The sequence below is a fragment of the Coregonus clupeaformis genome, chromosome 13 (assembly GCF_020615455.1).
Source record: "Coregonus clupeaformis isolate EN_2021a chromosome 13, ASM2061545v1, whole genome shotgun sequence".
NCBI classification, from domain to species: domain Eukaryota; kingdom Metazoa; phylum Chordata; class Actinopteri; order Salmoniformes; family Salmonidae; genus Coregonus; species Coregonus clupeaformis.
In genome coordinates this window covers 5,137,874-5,156,508 of record NC_059204.1, presented here as the reverse complement: position 1 = coordinate 5,156,508, position 18,635 = coordinate 5,137,874, and the positions used below count along the sequence as shown (strand labels likewise).

General features: G+C 41.8%; 1 protein-coding gene across 1 annotated transcript in view; it reads left to right on the top strand.

Annotated features, from left to right (window-relative positions):
• Window positions 1–2,697: 2,697 nt before the first annotated feature.
• The window catches only part of LOC123492154 (F-BAR and double SH3 domains protein 2-like), a 58,221-nt gene continuing 42,283 nt past the window's right edge, over window positions 2,698–18,635 (top strand). The window contains exons 1-3 of the mRNA XM_045224176.1: window positions 2,698–2,915; window positions 4,430–4,527; window positions 12,266–12,311. Coding sequence (XP_045080111.1) covers window positions 2,895–2,915; window positions 4,430–4,527; window positions 12,266–12,311 — 165 coding nt within the window. The 5' untranslated portion in view covers window positions 2,698–2,894. The remainder of the gene's footprint in view (window positions 2,916–4,429; window positions 4,528–12,265; window positions 12,312–18,635) is intronic.

Here is an 18,635-nt window from a genome sequence, read left to right as displayed (position 1 = left end):
AACTGCTTTCACTACGTTTCACCGTTGTTTCACTTCATTTTATGTGACAACCATACAACGTAACAAACTCAGTTTGGATTCTAGGCTATGGGAGCGACCCTGAATGTCTCAGTGCCCGGGGGTCGAGAAGCAAGCAGCTCCACCAAGGTTGAACACACTATCTCCATGCTTTGTCTGTTTTCTTTGGTCACGATGAACTTCGGGCTTGTCAACCTTTGATTTGAACACTAATTTCGAGAGAGTGAAGTATACTCTTGGGTCTTCCCAAAAAAATAATCAAAAAATTGTTTAAAAGAGTCAGCACCTTGAGATTAAAATCACTTCCCAACTAATGGTCCCAACAGCTCTTGCAACGTTCTGTCACATGGTTGCAGCAACGCTGGCGGAATGTTTTTGTAACATAAGCTGGGACGTTTGTGAAGCAGAGACCCACATCAGACTTGTGTATATGAAGTGTAAATCTGTTTTTGTTTTTATGTCGTTCTAATGAGGATCAGTTAGTGATCCTGGTGACAGAAGTAAGGCAAGTTTGTAATTGTATAATACTTACTGTACGATGTAGAACATTCAATAACTATTAAAATCTTTCCCAAAAAGCCCAGCTTTTACTTGTGTTACATTTGTGTCCTCCGCCAATTCATCTTAAAGGAACATTGTGGCCTCTCTGTAGATTGCAATAAAGCACTCGGTCAAAGGATAAGACGTAGACTACACTTCAGATTTCCAACGTCAGCTATGCGTCAGTGGAGAAATGTTGTGATTGAAAGGGGTTGACCCTTTCCAAAGACAACCAGGGGAACCACTGGTTTATAGCTGCCAATATGTTTTAAATTGCCTGAATCAGCTGTTTTAAGTAATTTCTCAACCATTAAGTTAAGTCATAACACCTTTTGTGTAAGGGGGACAGCCAGCTCCTACACAGGGATTTTATCATTTAACGGCAGAGACAGCCATCAGACCTGGGTTCAAATATGTGTATTTGTCTATTTGTTATTAAAATAATTATTTTCTGTGTATCTGAGTATTTTCAAATGATGTGGCCCGAATCAACTACTCATACTGGATGTACAGTGTATGTGAAAGTATTTTCAAATACTTATTTCTATTTCAAATACATTATTTTAAATACCAAACAAACCTGGTTCAAATGCATGGGAGTATTTAAGTATTTGTATAATTACTGTGTATTTGAGTATTTTCAAATACATGCCAATACTTTCCAAGGGTATATCCAAATACATTCCAATAATTAACTACTTGTGTTTTCAAATAAAAAATATTAATTCCAAATGACTTTGAAAGAAATTAAAATACCCTAAATAGTATTTGAAGGGCCCATATCCACAAATGTCTCAGAGTAGGAATGCAGATCTAGGATCAATTTAGTCTTGTAGATCATAATGATTACAATTATATGGACAGATAGGGACCTATCCTAGTTCAGCACTCCTACACTGAGATGCTTCATGGATACGGACCCAGGTCTACTGGCCAAAGGACAATTTTGGCAAATGGGCTGGTCCATCTTTAGCCCAGTGAGCCTGTCTAAATTAGGGTTTAAGCGCCAAAATATCATTATTTTGCTAAGAATGGGCTGGTGTGGGGTCCTTGAGGAAAAAATGGTCTGGTGTGTTAGAAATGCCTGGGCCGATTTCTGGTCCCAGTCTAGTTTCAGTTTCAAGTTTTAAGTTTCAAGTTTTAATGTCACATGAACAAGTACAGTGAAATGCCTTTCTTGCAAACTCAAAACCCAACAATGCAATAATCAATAACAATGTAATACTAGAATAAATAAACATGAGAAATAAGAAGAAATATGAAGATCACAATAAGTAAGTAAATATACTATATACAGGGTCAGTTCCAATACCATATTTACAATGTGCAAGGACACTGGAGTGATTGAGGTAGATATGTATAGGGGTAAGGTGACTAGGCAACAGGATATGAGATAAACAGAGTAGGAGCAGCTTGTATGTGAGTGGGTGTGCGTGTGTGTAGTGTGTGTGCATATTATGTGTGAGTGAGAAGATGATGGAGTGAGTGTGTGTGAGTGTGTAGGGCCCTGTGAGTGTGCATAGAGAGTGCAACAATTAAAATAAAAGGTCAATAAAGATACAAGGTTAACTCAGATAGTCCGGGTAGATATTTTGCTTGGGGATAGAAGCTGTTGAAGAGCCTGTCCCTGTTAAATGCCCCGTTCACAAATGCAATCGTATTCTCCCATGAATCTCTTATATTATAAACACATCAGACTCAGTGCACTGCTAACGACCAATAGCCTACTTTAATCACAAAAGTAGTTACAAAAGTAGTAGGCTACTAGAAATATGTATACTTTTGCCTTTACGTGTCATTTATCTGTGGTAGGAATACATCTCTATATTAATCTGAGACAATTGAGGGAGAAATAATCATAAAATAGGTGTATTTATGAGGGCCACGGCATAGGCCTAAACGCACAGATGTGCAGGGGTCAGACAGATGTAATGTATCACCTAATCCCCAACTAATCCCAATGTTTATGAAGAGGACATTTGCCACTAGAGGGATATAGCCCACGGCGAGTCTCCATCCCAACCCAGAGCAATTCAATTCCCATGAAAAATCCCGTGCACTTCCTCAGCGTGTCGCCATTCTACTCTCCTCCACCGGAAACCCCACTGAATCGCAAACTTCGCTTTTATGTTCCCGGAGGCAGTCCATTTTTAACAGGACTTCGTCGGTGTGTTGAGTTGGGTCGTTATGGCCGCCTGTACCAGACTAGCTAAATTCACACAGTGCATGGTTATCTTTCTGTGATTTAGATACAATCGAAAGTTTTGCACGGGATTTCCGGATTAACGCAAATATTTGTTAGGATTTTTTTTGTGTGGGGGGGTCAAAATTCAAACATGCAGCCTCCGCCGAGAAAGGTGAGTTGTCCAGTTTTTACTTTTCTCTGCAAATGTTTCGACGAATGTTGCATATTTAATTGTTGGAAGGTGCACGCTTTGTTGCAGTCCAACTTTAAGATATGTGCCCACTACGTTGGCACAAAGTTGTATAGTTTTTATCAAACGCAAACGCTACCTTTTTGGATAGTAGGCTACTTCTTGAAACTGTTTTTTTGTTGTTGCGATGTTCCAAAGTAGCCTAAGAAATGTCCTGTGTGTTCTAGTATTCAATTAAAGGAGGAAAAAAAATCGCACGGTTCCAAATATGTTGTAGCCTTTGCGTGGCTCACAAACTATGAAAAATATCATTTGTAACAGTCTTGCTTTTGGTGGAGATAATTTGTAGCAAGCTGTAGTGGTGATGGGATGACTGAATTTTGACCTGTGTAAAGAAAAGAGCAACACAAATGTAGCTAGAACAGCAAAACAATTATTGTAGTGGGAGTCCTGTTACGGTATCATGTTGCAGAAACATTACACAACATCGGAGAAGTCGACGAGGTCTGTTTAGATAAGAAATTGTACTGTGTTTTGTTACAATTCCATCAGTTGAAGTTGAACCTTGACTGGATATCAAATTCTATAAAATCCAGATTTAATTTATTTTTTAACAATGATGATCCTAATGGGGAAAAAAACATTTCAAAAGCCATTGTAATGTCAATTAGATCAACCACTTGACTTGTTTGTAGTTGCCTGAATATAGCCTTCTAATTTTAGCCTTAGTATATTTTCCCCTAATGATCAGCTGTGTTATGAGTTATACGTTATGATAATAGTATAATAATACAGTACAGTAGGCTATGGTTCACCAGTTCACTTCAGAAATAGGAGTCAAATCACCACCACAAAATATATAGTATTATGACCTACAGTACTACACACACCAACTAATGCACGGTCCAGATCAACTTGAGATCGAATGACAAGTCAAGATAAACAACATGCATGACGACAGAATTATCTTCTCAAGGTATCCTATAAGGTCAGTGAGTGTAGTTTGAACCCTAATGTTTTCCCAGTTGACCACACACCCAATTACTAGTCCTGAGACTGGGTTACCTAACCCAGGGGCCAATTGGAAGTCGACAGAGGCCACTCTGCTTTCCTCCACCGAGGCCCCAGAGAGAAGCATTTTACCTTGCTTCATCTGCCTGTGGATTTGTACACAGTTAACTCCTTGGCCTTGTTCACTAGAAAATAAAATGGTCCGAAACAGGGAGGGGAATTGTGAAATTATCCAATAAGATATGCGCAATTTTGTTTTGCTGTGTCCTAATGAACATGACCCAGATCAATTTAATGGCTTGGTACTGTTGTAAATGTGTCAACCGGAAACACGCAGATATCCAGAGACTGTAAAAAATGTGTTTGCACTTAAATTACATGCAGTGCACTTATCAGGAGTTGACTGTATTCTGCTCCATGTTTACGAGAGCTGGATTTGGATGTCTTGCCCACTTCTTCTGATAAAATTGTTTTGCCTCTCTCAGGTCAAGGTTACCCAGGAGCTGAAACACACTCACGCTGAGCAGATGAGCGGACTACACATCAAACACCAGACAGAGTGTGACCTACTGGAGGACCTGAGGTAAGGGGAGGATAGAAGGTGGAAGAGGGGGGTGCAGGGCTAGAAGATGATGGTGGAAGTTGGTGGTGGAGGGAGCCGGTGGATGGCAATTGAGGCTGCTTCTATATCCCCAGTTCCAAATCAACCCCTATCCCCTACTACCTAGGCACTTGTATAGTTGTGAAAGGCTTGGATATAAATAATCAATGGCTACAATTCCACCTAGCCTGTCAGAGGGCCTTGCCGCTATTACCATATTGGTAATACCTTCCAACCTTTGTATATGTCTATGAAATGAAGTGCCCTTGTGGGGTAGGGGTTTATTTGGAATGGGACAGTAGTCTTGGGTCTCGCTTCCTGTCCTTTGGCTTGGGTGAGGGAGAACCATCCACACTAAACAGTTGGTAGTGAAAAGCAAGTTTCTCCCAGATGGTCTGGCTGCCATAAGTGATTTGCTGGGGGGGCAGGTAGCTTAGTGGTTAAGAGCGTTGTGCCAGTAACCTAAAGGTCGCTGGTTCTAATCCCCGAGCCGACTAGGTGAAAAATCTGTCGATGTGCCCTTGAGCAAGGCACTTAACCCTAATTGCTCATGTAAGTCGTTCTGGATAAGAGCGTCTGCTAAATGACTAAAATGTAAGAGAGGAGGATGACAAAGAGAAGAAAAATAACTAAAGATCAAACGAGTCAGAGATGTTCAGCCAGTCACTCTTGGAGGAAAATGATAACTTTCAGTGTTAAAATCAGGGTTGCGTAATTCCTAAAATTACCAGGTTTTCCAGAAGTCCTGGTTGGAAGATTCCTGGAATTAGGATGGAATAATAAGGAAATCTTGGAATCCTCCAAATGGGAATTTTGGGAAAGTTACCAGAATAAAACAATATTGATAATTGGAGAGGGAGAGTGATAGGGACAGGCAGTGATATAATATAGGGAAGCAGAGGGAGAGCAGGGCCACATTCAATTGGCAAACATTGTTGAACGTTGCAGATAGAAATACCATGAATAGAGCCAACGTGATTCCTAAGGGAGCGGACACACCGCACCGAATGTCAGTCTCGCTGGTGGGTGTCTGACTGCCGACATTTTCGCGAGATTATAGAATCGGTTTGAAAATTACAGCTGGCACTCTGTTCAGAGGTGCTAAGTCAGGGTTTCCCAAAATTGGTCCTCGGGACCCCAAGGGGTGCACGTTTTGGTTTTTACCCTAGCACTGCACAGCTGATTCAAATAATCAACTAATCATCAAGCTTTGATCAGCTGGGTAGCGTTAGGGCAAAAACCAAAACGTGCACCCCTTGGGGTCCCGAGGACCGAGTTTGGGAAACACTGGACTACTTGGACTCCAATAAGAAACACTCAGTTTGCAATGGAAAAACTAAAATATGTGCTCTAATAAACATGACCCATGCAGAGGGAAAGGAAGAACAGGCCTAGAGGACATGCAAATCACCTGAGAGGAAGCCAGATCTGTTGTCAGTTTGGCCTTGCTGAATACTGGAGCACTCAGACCAGTAGTCTTGTTTTAGCCTGAAGTGACCCAGGTGGACTGGGCTATTCATTTATAAGTACAAAAATGGATGTAGCAACTAAGGATTCTAGCTTTAATTTCCAATGAAATGCCCAGTGTACATGACCAGTCTAGTCAAAGCCAATTGGCCTACTTCACCAACCAATCAAAAGGAACTGACTGTGGCCCTGGGGTGTCTGACTGTATGTCTGGCTCGTCCTCTCGTCAAGGAGGCTGGGTTGTGTTCAATTGCCACTGAAACGTCTTGCAACGTCTTTTGAAACGTCTTGCAACGGAAAATGAAAATACATTTCTTATTGGACAGGTCCAGGTAGTCCCTCCCTGTTTCAGTCCATTTTTCTCAGTTTGGTTCCTAATAAACGCAGAGGGAGAAACCGGGTAAATCAGTGTTGGGAAAAAAATAGGATAATTTTTTGTTGTGAGAGGGGAGGAAAAAGACATTGATCACAGAAGGACTAGGCCAGTTGACGCTGTGGTTCTCTTACTGTTTACACGTGAGAGAGAACAAGATGTGCCATACTCTGCTCACTCCTGGAACTGTAAAGACTCCAAACAACACAACCTGGGTCATATTCATTAGACATCAAACGGAATAAAACGGACTGAAACAGGGAGGGACTATTTGGACATGTCAACCTCTCCCTCAACGTCAGCAAGACCAAGGAGCTGATCGTGGACTATAGGAGAAAGAGGGGAGAGCACGCCCCCATCCACATCGACAGGGCTGTTGTGGAGCGGGTCAAGAGCTTGAAGTTCCTTGGCGTCCACACACCCACACAGTCGTGAAAAGGGCGCTACATTGGGTGGTGCGGCCAGCCCAGTATATCACTGGGGCCGAGCTCCCTGCCATCCAGGACCTCTACAGTGCATTCGGAAAGTATTCAGACCCCTTGACTTTTTCCACATTCTGTTACGTTACAGCCTTATTCTAAAATTGATTAAATTGTTTTTTCCCTCATCAATCTACACACAATACCCCATAATGACAAAGCAAAACAGGTTTTTAGAATTTGTTTGCGCGTTTATGAAAACAAATGTAAATATTACATTTACATAGGTATTCAGACCCTTTACTCAGTACTTTGTTGAAGCACCTTTGGCAGCAATTACAGCCTTGGGTCTTCTTGGGTATGACGCTACAAGCTTGGCACACCTGTATTTGGGGAGTTTCTCCCATTATTTTCTGCAGATCCTCTCAAGCTCTGTCAGGTTGGATGGGGAGTGTCGCTCTACAGCTATTTTCAGGTCTCTCCAGAGATGTTCAATAGGGTTTCAAGTCCGGGCTCTGGCTGGGCCTCTCAAGGGCATTCAGAGACTTGTCCCAAAGCCACTCCTGTGTTGTCTTGGCTGTGTGCTTAGGGTCGTTGTCCTATTGGAAGGTGAAATTTTGTCCCAGTCTGAGGTACTGAGCTCTCTGGAGCAGGTTTTCGCCAAGGATCTCTCTGTACTTTGCTCCGTTCATCTTTCCCTCGATCCTGACTAGTCTCCCAGTCCCTGCCGCTGAAAAACATCCCTACAGCATGATGGTGCCACCACCATGCTTCACCGTAGGGATGGTACCTGGTTTCCTCCACACGCTTGGCATTCAGGCCAAAGAGTTCAATCTTGGTTTCATCAGACCAGAGAATCTTGTTTCTCATGGTCTGAGAGTCCTTTAGGTGCCTTTTTGACAAACTCCAAGCGAGCTGTCAAGTGCCTTTTACTGAGGAGTGGCTTCCGTCTAGCCACTCTACCATAAAGGCCTGATTGGTGGAGTGCTGCGGAGATGGTTGTCATTCTAGAAGGTTCTCCCATCTCCACAGAGGAACTCTGGAGTTCTGTCAGAGTGACCACCGGGTTCTTGGTCACCTCCCTGACCAAGGCCCTTCTCCCCCGATTGCTCAGTTTGGCCAGGCGGCCAGCTCAAGGAAGAGTATTGTTGGTTCCAAACTTCTTCCATTTAAGAATGATGGAGGCCACTGTGTTCTTGGGGACCTTCAATTCTGCATACATTTTTTGGTACCCTTCCCCAGATCTGTGCCTCGACACAATCCTGTCTCAAGGCTCTACGGACTATTCCTTCGACCTTATGGCTTTTTTTTCTCTGACATGCACTGTCAACTGTGAGACCTAATATAGACAGGTGTGTGCCTTTCCAAATCATGTCCAATCAATTGAATTTACCACAGGTGGACTCCAATCAAGTTGTAGAAACATCTCAAGGATGATCAATGGAAACAAGATGCACCTGAGCTCAGATGGAGAAAAAATACTACATCACGTCTACACTGCTTATGTTTTTTGCACCACTACTACTATTTTGATCTCAATCAAACAATTTGTCAGGTTTATCATCTGACATGCTATTCAACAAGCCACAACTCACTAGATATCAGACTGATACATCAGTTATGATGCCTAGCATATCATTGGCTCTTGAATCTTAGGGCTGTCCCCAACAAAGAAATATCTTGGTTGACCGAGTCGTCCTGTTCTTTCGACCAATCGATTGGTCAAAATGTTTAACCTTAGTTTTCCATTTATAGACAGACACACCCTATGTGTTTGAATTAAATCAACTACATACAGTGGGGAAAAAAAGTATTTAGTCAGCCACCAATTGTGCAAGTTCTCCCACTTAAAAAGATGAGAGAGGCCTGTAATTTTCATCATAGGTACACGTCAACTATGACAGACAAAATGAGAAAAAAAAATCCAGAAAATCACATTGAAGGATTTTTAATGAATTTATTGGCATATGATGGTGGAAAATAAGTATTTGGTCAATAACAAAAGTTTCTCAATACTTTGTTATATACCCTTTGTTGGCAATGACACAGGTCAAACGTTTTCTGTAAGTCTTCACAAGGTTTTCACACACTGTTGCTGGTATTTTGGCCCATTCCTCCATGCAGATCTCCTCTAGAGCAGTGATGTTTTGGGGCTGTCGCTGGGCAACACAGACTTTCAACTCCCTCCAAAGATTTTCTATGGGGTTGAGATCTGGAGACTGGCTAGGCCACTCCAGGACCTTGAAATGCTTCTTACGAAGCCACTCCTTCGTTGCCCGGGCGGTGTGTTTGGGATCATTGTCATGCTGAAAGACCCAGCCACGTTTCATCTTCAATGCCCTTGCTGATGGAAGGAGGGTTTCACTCAAAATCTCACGATACATGGCCCCATTCATTCTTTCCTTTACACGGATCAGTCGTCCTGGTCCCTTTGCAGAAAAACAGCCCCAAAGCATGATGTTTCCAACCCCATGCTTCACAGTAGGTATGGTGTTCTTTGGATGCAACTCAGCATTCTTTGTCCTCCAAACATGACGTGTTGAGTTTTTACCAAAAAGTTATATTTTGGTTTCATCTGACCATATGACATTCTCCCAATCCTCTTCTGGATCATCCAAATGCACTTCAGACGGGCCTGGACATGTACTGGCTTAAGCAGGGGGACACGTCTCTCACTGCAGGATTTGAGTCCCTGGCGGCGTAGTGTGTTACTGATGGTAGGCTTTGTTACTTTGGTCCCAGCTCTCTGCAGGTCATTCACTAGGTCCCCCCGTGTGGTTCTGGGATTTTTGCTCACCGTTCTTGTGATCATTTTGACCCCACGGGGTGAGATCTTGCGTGGAGCCCCAGATCGAGGGAGATTATCAGTGGTCTTGTATGTCTTCCATTTCCTAATAATTGCTCCCACAGTTGATTTCTTCAAACCAAGCTGCTTACCTATTGCAGATTCAGTCTTCCCAGCCTGGTGCAGGTCTACAATTTTGTTTTTGGTGTCCTTTGACAGCTCTTTGGTCTTGGCCATTGTGAAGTTTGGAGTGTGACTGTTTGAGGTTGTGGACAGGTGTATTTTATACTGATAACAAGTTCAAACAGGTGCCATTAATACAGGTAACGAGTGGAGGACAGAGGAGCCTCTGAAAGAAAAAGTTACAGGTCTGTGAGAGCCAGAAATCTTGCTTGTTTGTAGGTGACCAAATACTTATTTTCCACCATAATTTGCAAATAAATTCATTAAAAATCCTACAATGGGATTTTCTGGATTTTTTTTCCTCAATTTGTCTGTCATAGTTGACGTGCACCTATGATGAAAATTACAGGCCTCTCTCATCTTTTTAAGTGGGAGAACTTGCACAATTGGTGGCTGACTAAATACTTTTTTTCCCCACTGTATATGCACTGAGCTTTGTGTGATGCTTTAAGCATAATGTTTAGTTACATAATTAAGACACACAAATGACTCAAGAAAGAACCCAATGGTCACACTGTTAAAGAATGACAGTGAGTGCCTGTGTGACTGGCGCACCTTGTCTCGCTCTCCTCCCTACTGCAGCGAAAAGGCACCACAGCACAGCAAGTGTTTGTTGCGCTGTCCGTGCTGAAGCTGCAACATTTCAGGCATTTTGTTTCTTACTTGTTTCTGACTGAAAAGTTCTGTTCTGTTACTGAAATCCCTAATTTGTTTAGGTAAAACATTCCCTATTCCCTCAACCCTTGCTCTCTTTACATGAAATGCGTAAGCATCACATGCATGTGACCAATAGGGCCTGACCTATAGCCTATCATAATCACATCAATACATTTGTTATAACAGCTAAATGGATGCGGAGGACATGAAAAAGAAACTCGAAACGGGCAAATGTTTACTAGTTGCTCAGGAAGGGAAAGGGAAGTCAGATCTGTGGAGGACATTTTACTTAGTTGTGGAAACTACTGGAGAACAAGAAAAATGAGGGTATAGGAGCTGCGTGAGTATTATGTGTGCCAAACAGTTGCTGTTAGATTACAATATTTTTTCTGGCAATTTGGAACAGTGTAAACAACACTAAATAAATAAGTGTACCAGAGAGTCTGTTCTAACGAGATAAAAAAATGATATATAGCCTTTATTACAGCAGACTAAAAACAGTTGCATGCATTCATGAATTACGGTTTATTTATTGTTTAGGCCAATTATTCAAAGCTCCCTTTATTTAATTTTAAAACTAAAATGCTTGATTGCATTTCAAAGCATGAATGTCTCGAATGCTGTGTGATGGTATGAACGAATGAATGATTGATTGATACAGTAGCCTGTATATTGGAATATAGTAAGTAAGTTACGGTATTAAGACAACTGGACGCGCTCTTGGGCCTACAGCTCGATGGTGGTTATACAAGGCTGCTCTACAAAGCCTACTAATGATAATGACATTACTTATTATTATAATGATGATCATAATAATAACAATAAGAAGGAGATCAAGAAAAAGGAGGGCATAGGAGCGAGAGCTGCGTGCATATTATGTGTGACAAACAGGTGCTGTTAGATTACAATATTATTTGAATGCCTGTTTGGAACAGTGTAGACAACACTAAATACATTCTAAGTAATACCAGACTGCTCTAATGATATATATTTTTAAAGCCTTTATTACAGCATAGCAACGACTAAAAACAGCAAAATCTGTGAAATCGCTTTATCCGACATTTTGCCGTTGCATGAGGCTTGGTGCTCACAGAATCAGTATGCTATTAAACAAACACTCAATAGGCAACAGAAGCAGGATCTGTCTTATTTCTGTAGATATATATGGATACATTATAAAGCCAGGCACATTTAACAGTTAGGCTATTGATTAAAGACCTAATTAAGTTGGGGTTTCCTCTCTCCTCAATTTTCTTAGACAACAAGGCTAAGGCAAGGGCTGTTTCTTCGTCTCTGCTGCTGCCTCCGCCGCATTCTTCTCAATCCCAATATGCTGGTTAACTTTGCTATTATGCACATAGCAACATAGGGAAAGGCGCCAATTCTACAGCGCACTGAAGATTATGTTTCAGAACCGCGGACAGCGTCCGTATACAACGTGGGAGAAAGCACATTTGTTATAAAATAATATTAGATTTATTAGTGTTGCACCATTATTTTTACATAATATAACCATATACAATTTCAGTATCAAATGACTTGGGAGTGACTGTGCCATCCCCGTGGCGTCCACAATGTATTAGTCCACTGAGACAGGCGTGAATCAGACAGGTGTCTTGTGCACCATGAAAAAACCCATAAAAAATATGCGACTGCTCGACCTAAAGAAATCTCGATCGACCAAACAATCGACCAGTTGACTAAATGGAGTCAGCCCTACTAAATATATCGTGCTTTGCCTAATTTATTTTGTCCTGTAGTGTCCATTCAGTCTCTTTTCCCAGTTAATTCATTCTTTTGTATATAATTTTGTGGTTTTACCTTTACTCCTTGTAGGACATTCAGTCAGAAGAAAGCTGCCGTAGAGAGGGACTATGCCCAGGTGAGTGTCTCTCTCTCTCTCTCTCTCTCTCCATCCTTCGTTCTCTCTCTCCCTCTGGAGGCGTGTTCATTCCTGCATGTGGATGCCATTTCATTGTGGCGTTTCTGTCTTTTCATTTGTGTCACCCAAAAAATAACTTGCCTCCAAATAACGACCCACAAAGGGGTTCGGGTAAGGTTGCAGTTGTTGGGTGGATCTGGGCTCAATTGTGGTCAGATGGATTACTCATCTATTCCAGAGGACCACTCTAAAGGGTTCTGTCTCAGTTGTGATGTTTAATGTGGCCCACTTCCTTGTCGTCAAGTTGTTTATGCCACAGTTTCCTGTGGATGTCAATTTACTGTCTGAAAATCCCCCCTCTACTTTGGTCTTTTCCGGCTTTGCATCCCTGTGTGGAATGTGAACCATTACTGTGAGAAAAGAGGGGCCTGGCTTGGGAGTTCCCCCAACCAGGCACTACCCAGCCACTTCATTGTGTGTAATGTAGTGTTGTGTGTGAGAGGGGGCGAGAGAGATTGCTGTTGTGTTTGAGTCTGTGTGTTTTTGTTTTGAGGATTTCATTCACACCCTGCTCATATACCATTCATACTGTGCCTTCAGAAAGTATTCATACCCCTTGACTTATTCCATATTTTGTTGTGTAATAGCCTGAATTCAAAGTGGATTCAAAAATAAATCTCGCTCATCTACACACAACACCCCATAATGACAAAGTGAAAGCATGTTTTTTAATGTTTTCGCAAATGTATTGAAAATGAAATGCATAAATATCTCATTTACAAGGTATTCCACCCCCTAATTCAATACTTTGTAGAAGCACCTTTGGCCGTGATTACAGCTGTGAGTCTTTCTGGGTAAGTCTCTTAGAGCTTTGCACACCTGGATTGTACAATATTCGCACATTATTTCAAAATTCTTCAAGCTCTGTCAAATTGGTTGTTGATCATTGCTAGACAACCATTTTCAGGTCTTGGCTATAGATTTTCAAGTAGATTTAACTGAACTCTAACTAGGCCACTCAGGATGATTCAATGTCATCTTGGTAAGCAACTCCAGTGTATATTTGGTCTTGTTTTAGTTTTTTGTCCTGAATGGTGAATTAATCTGTATCTGGTAGAAAGCAGACTGAACCAGTTTTTCTTAGGATTTTGCCTGTGCTCAGCTCCATTCCGTTTCTTTTTGATCCTGAAAACTCCCTTAACGATTACAAGGATACCCATAACATGATGCAGCCACCACTATGCTTGAACATATGGAAAGTGGTACTCAGTAATGGGTTGTATTGGATTTGCCCCTAACATAACACTTTGTTCAGGACAGAAAGTTATTTGCTTTGCCATATTCTTTGCTGTATTACTTTAGTGCCTTGTTGCGAACAGGACCGTTTAAGATGAGGGAGCGCGGTTCATTTTTTAAATGAGTGTGGGCTTATTTCTATTACAGCATAATGGATGACTGTCATTCATATTCCATTCACCCAGCTCAATGTAACATCGATAGGTTTAGGCTACTACATGATACTCACATTTTCCCTATACCCATCATGAGGTTACTACAACCTAGCCTATGAATGAAAGTTTACAACGTAGGTGCACAGGTTGAGATAATTTTTAATAATCAAGGTGACAGACACCTTGCACACTATTGCTTGCATCTAACTGATCTAGGGTGTAATCATCATTATTCCAGCATTTGTAAACGAGAGTTTCTATGTTTATCTTCGTTCCGTTTGCTTCCGTTTTAAGAAAGGTTTTTCAACAGAATCGGCGGAATGAATACACCCCTTATCACACGTAAACACAGTTTACTTTCATAGCAGCCGCAAACAAACAGAATGATCACTTTGCTCGTTGTAATTCCTTTTCGCATCAACACGCTCTCATCTTCTCTCACATTTTCCCTCCACCTGTGGACTTTAGTGCACAACACATCAGGTGTCTGTGACCAGGTGAAAAAAAACCTTTAGAAGACAACCGTCATATCATAACCGCTAAGCGCTACACACAACCTACATCATTGTCACTATATTATCTACCATCATAGTCTACATAGCTAATAGAACTAACGCATTAGTAAACCTGCTACAATCATGCAGTACAGTGTACAGTCAGAAGGCAGTTTAGCAGTTACACCGGCGGGCCCCGGTGGCAATAAATTAGTAAAATCGAAAGCTTACCTTGACTTGGAAGAGTTCCAGTGTTGGATAGCCAGCCAGCCAGCTAGCTAACATAGCAACCCTCTCTGTTTGAGCCGGGTGATTGAGTAGGCTAAACTAGCGAAGTGAAAGTGTAAAAATTACTACGAAATATAGCTAGCTCTCTCTCCCCGCTCTCTTGCTTCTCCTTCATTTTTTAAGGAATGTATTTGTTCAAAACTGTTTAGCTATTGTCTTTCTGTCTTTGAGTCAACTACTCACCACATTTTATGCACTGCAGTGCTAGCTAGCTGTAGCTTATTCTTTCAGTGTTAGATTCATTCTCTGATCCTTTGATTGGGTGGACAGGATGTCAGTTCATACCGCAAGAGCTCTGACAGGTTGGAGGACGTCATCCAGAAGTTGTCATAATTACTGTGTAAGTCTATGGAAGGGGGTGAGAACCATGAGCCTCCTAGGTTTTGTATTGAAGTAAATGTACCCAGAGGAGGACGGAAACTAGCTGTCCTCCAGCTACACCATGGTGCTACCCTTGAGAGTGCTGTTGAGGCTACCGTAGCTTCCTTCTTTTCACTGTCAATTAGGTTAGTATTGTGGAGTAACTACAATGTTTATTTCTACCCATCTACCAATAGGTGCCCTTCTCTGCGAGCCATTGGAAAACCTCCCTGGTCTTTGTGGTTGAATCTGTGTTTGAAATTCACTGCTCAACTGAGAGACCTTACACAGATAATTGTGTGTGTGAGTTATAGAGATGAGGTAGTCATTCAAAAATCATGTTAAACAATATTATTGCACACAAAGTGAGTCCAAGCAACTTATGATGTGACTTGTTAAGCAAATTGTCTCTCCTGAACTTATTTAGGCTTGCCATAACAAAGGGGTTGGTCCTCTGTAGCTCAGCTGGTAGAGCACGGCGCTTGTAACGCCAAGGTAGTGGGTTCGATCCCCGGGACCACCCGTACACAAAAAAAATGTATGCACACATGACTGTAAGTCGCTTTGGATAAAAGCGTCTGCTAAATGGCATATTATTATTAATACTTATTGACTCAAGACATTTCAGCTTTTTATTAATACAAATAAAAAATCAAAATCAAAACATAATTCCAATTTGACATTATGGGGTATTGTGTGTAGGCCAGTGACAGAAATATAAATGTAATACATGTTTAATTCAGGCTGTAACACAACAAAATTTGGAAAAATTCAAGGGGTGTGAATACTTTCTGAAGGCACTGTATGTACCACCATTTTCTATATATCAAGAGTCACCCTCAAGACAGAGCGCTTCCAAGACACTTTCTCACACCCACTCTAAAACCAACACTTTATCCGGCTAAAGATTCAGGGTGCCACACAACAAAACCATAAATAGCATGCAAGTCTTTTGTGCACAATATACAAACGTGCACAAGGACACTATAAACAAGGACACTGAATAATTCTCATCACCACATGATCTATTGTCGAATAGCATTTTTTGTACTACTTCCTGTGTCATTGTGTCTTTCCCTAAAGCCATCCTGTGAACTATAGATACACACATGTATTTTTTAAGATATCTTTCTAAGGTAGCCATGCAGCTGCTTCTCAAATACATTACTGATGCTTGTTATTATTTCTGTGGTGCACCATAATAAACACTTTTCTGCCTCGATTTGGAGCCACGCCTCATAGTCGTGTGACTAGCTCAGAATGTGAATTGATTATCATGTCTCTCAGGAAATCCACACCCCCTGAGTCCCAAACAGTCCCACACTGTTACCTCTATGCACCAGTAATTTGAGCCTGGGGGCAAGATTATGCAAACACACACGCACACACGCACTCCAAACAACCCCCACTCAGTAATATATAGTCTCTGTCTCATGTAGACGTCAATCTAAGAGATACAGTGCATTAGGAAAGTATTCAGACCCCTTGACCTTTTCCACATTTTGTTACGTTACAGCCTTATTCTAAAATGGATTAAATAGTTTTTTCCTCTCATCAATCTACACACAATACCCCATAATGACAAAGCAAAAACAGGTTTTTAGAAATGTTTACAACTATATATAAAATTTAACTGAAATATCACATTTACATAAGTATTCAGACCCTTTACTTTGTTGAAGCGCCTTTGGCAGCGATTACAGCCTCGAGTCTTCTTGGGTATGACGCTACAAGCTTGGCACACCTGTATTTGGGGAGTTTCTCCCATTCTTCTCTGTAGATCCTCTCAAACTCTTTCAGGTTGGATGGGGAGCGTCGCTGCACAGCTATTTTCAGGTCTCTCCAGAGATGTTTGATCGGGTTGAAGTCTGGGCTCTGGCTGGGTCACTCAAGGACATTCAGAGACTTGTCCCGAAGCCACTTGTGCGTTCTCTTGGCTGTGTGCTTAGGGTTGTTTCCTGTTGGAAGGTGAACCTTAGCCCCAGTCTGAGGTCCTGAGTGCTCTGGAGCAGGTTTTCATCAAGGATCTCTCTTTTCTTTTCTCCGTTCATCTTTCCGTCGATCCTGACTAGTCTCTTAGTCCCTGCCGCTGAAAAACATCCCCGCAGCATGATGCTTCCACCACCATGCTTCACCGTTGGGGTGGTGCCAGGTTTCTTCCAGACGTGACGCTTGGCATTCAGGCCAAATAGTTCAATCTTGGTTTCATCAGACCATAGAATCTTGATTCTCATGGTCTGAGAGTCATTTAGGTGCCTTTTGGCAAACTCCAAGCGGGCTGTCATGTGCCTTTTACTGAGGAGTGGTTTCCATCTGGCCACTCTACCATAATGGCCTAATTGGTGGAGTGCTGCATAGATGGTTGTCCTTCTGGAAGGTTCTCCCATCACCACAGAGGAACTCTGGAGCTCTCTGAGTGACCATCAGGTTCTTGGTCACCTCTCTGACCAAGGCCCTTGTCCCCCGATTGCTCAGTTTGGCCAGCTCTAGGAAGAGTCTTCGTGGTACCAAACTTCTTCCATTTAAGAATGATGGAGGCCACTGTGTTCTTGGACCTTCAATGCTACAGAAATATTTTGGTACCCTTCCCCAGATCTGTGCCTCGACAGAATCCTGTCTTGGAGCTCTACGGACAATTCCTTCGACCTCATGGCTTAGTTTTTGCTCTGACATGCACTGCCAGCTGTGGGACCTTATATAGACAGGTGTGTGCCTTTCCAAATCATGTCCAATCAATTGAATTTACCACAGGTGGACTCCAATCGAGTTGTAGAAACATCTCAAGGATGATCAATGGAAACAGGATGCACCTGAGCTCAAGTTCATGTCTCCATAGCAAAGGGTCTGAATACTTATGTAAATATATTTTTTTTTAATACATTTGCTAAAATGTCAAAAAACCTGTTTTCGCTTTGTCATTATGGGGTATTGTGTGTTGATGAGGAAAAAAAGTTATATAATCCATTTTAGAATAAATCTGTAACGTAACAAAATGTGGAAAAGGTCAACTGGGTTGTATACATTGGGGAACACCACCTGGCTCATGTTTGTGCCTATTTATCCCAGTGACTCATACTAGGTCATTTGATTATGACTATATGGATTTCCCTAAAGAGCACACACTCCGGGGTGAAGTTTCCCCTAGGTACAGATCTAGGATCAGCTTCCCATCCCTCAATCCTAACCTTATCCATTAGTCATGGAAATGCTAAACTGACCCTTACGCCAAGAGCACACGCTGTAGTTGCCAAGCATGAGGATTGTCTGTACATGCAATCAATATGACTTTCCCAACATGTGTTTCAATGACATACAGTTGTGTTTGCTTGTGATAATGCAACAGGAGTATTTTTCTCACTCTGCTTGCAGCTTTCGTCTCTGAACTGTCATGGGTTGTGTTCATTAGGTACCAAATGTTTTTTTAAACGGTCTGAAACAGGGAGGGACTACCTGGACTTGTTCAATAAGAAGCACTTGTAGTCATTTTCCATTGCAAAACATTTCTAAACGTTTTCCCTAATGAGCTGGTAGAAGCAACAGATGGCTTTATTGGGCGCCAAATTAGAGACGAGCTTTAGACTGAATCAAAGCGGGTCACAGTCGACTCTGAAACGCTTATTTTTCTCTAACTTACCCCTCTTCCTTTTGCGTCTTCTCTATCCCTCTCTTTTTCCTCTCTCTCTTAACACCTGCATGCTGCCATGACCTGATTGATATTCAAATCACAGTAA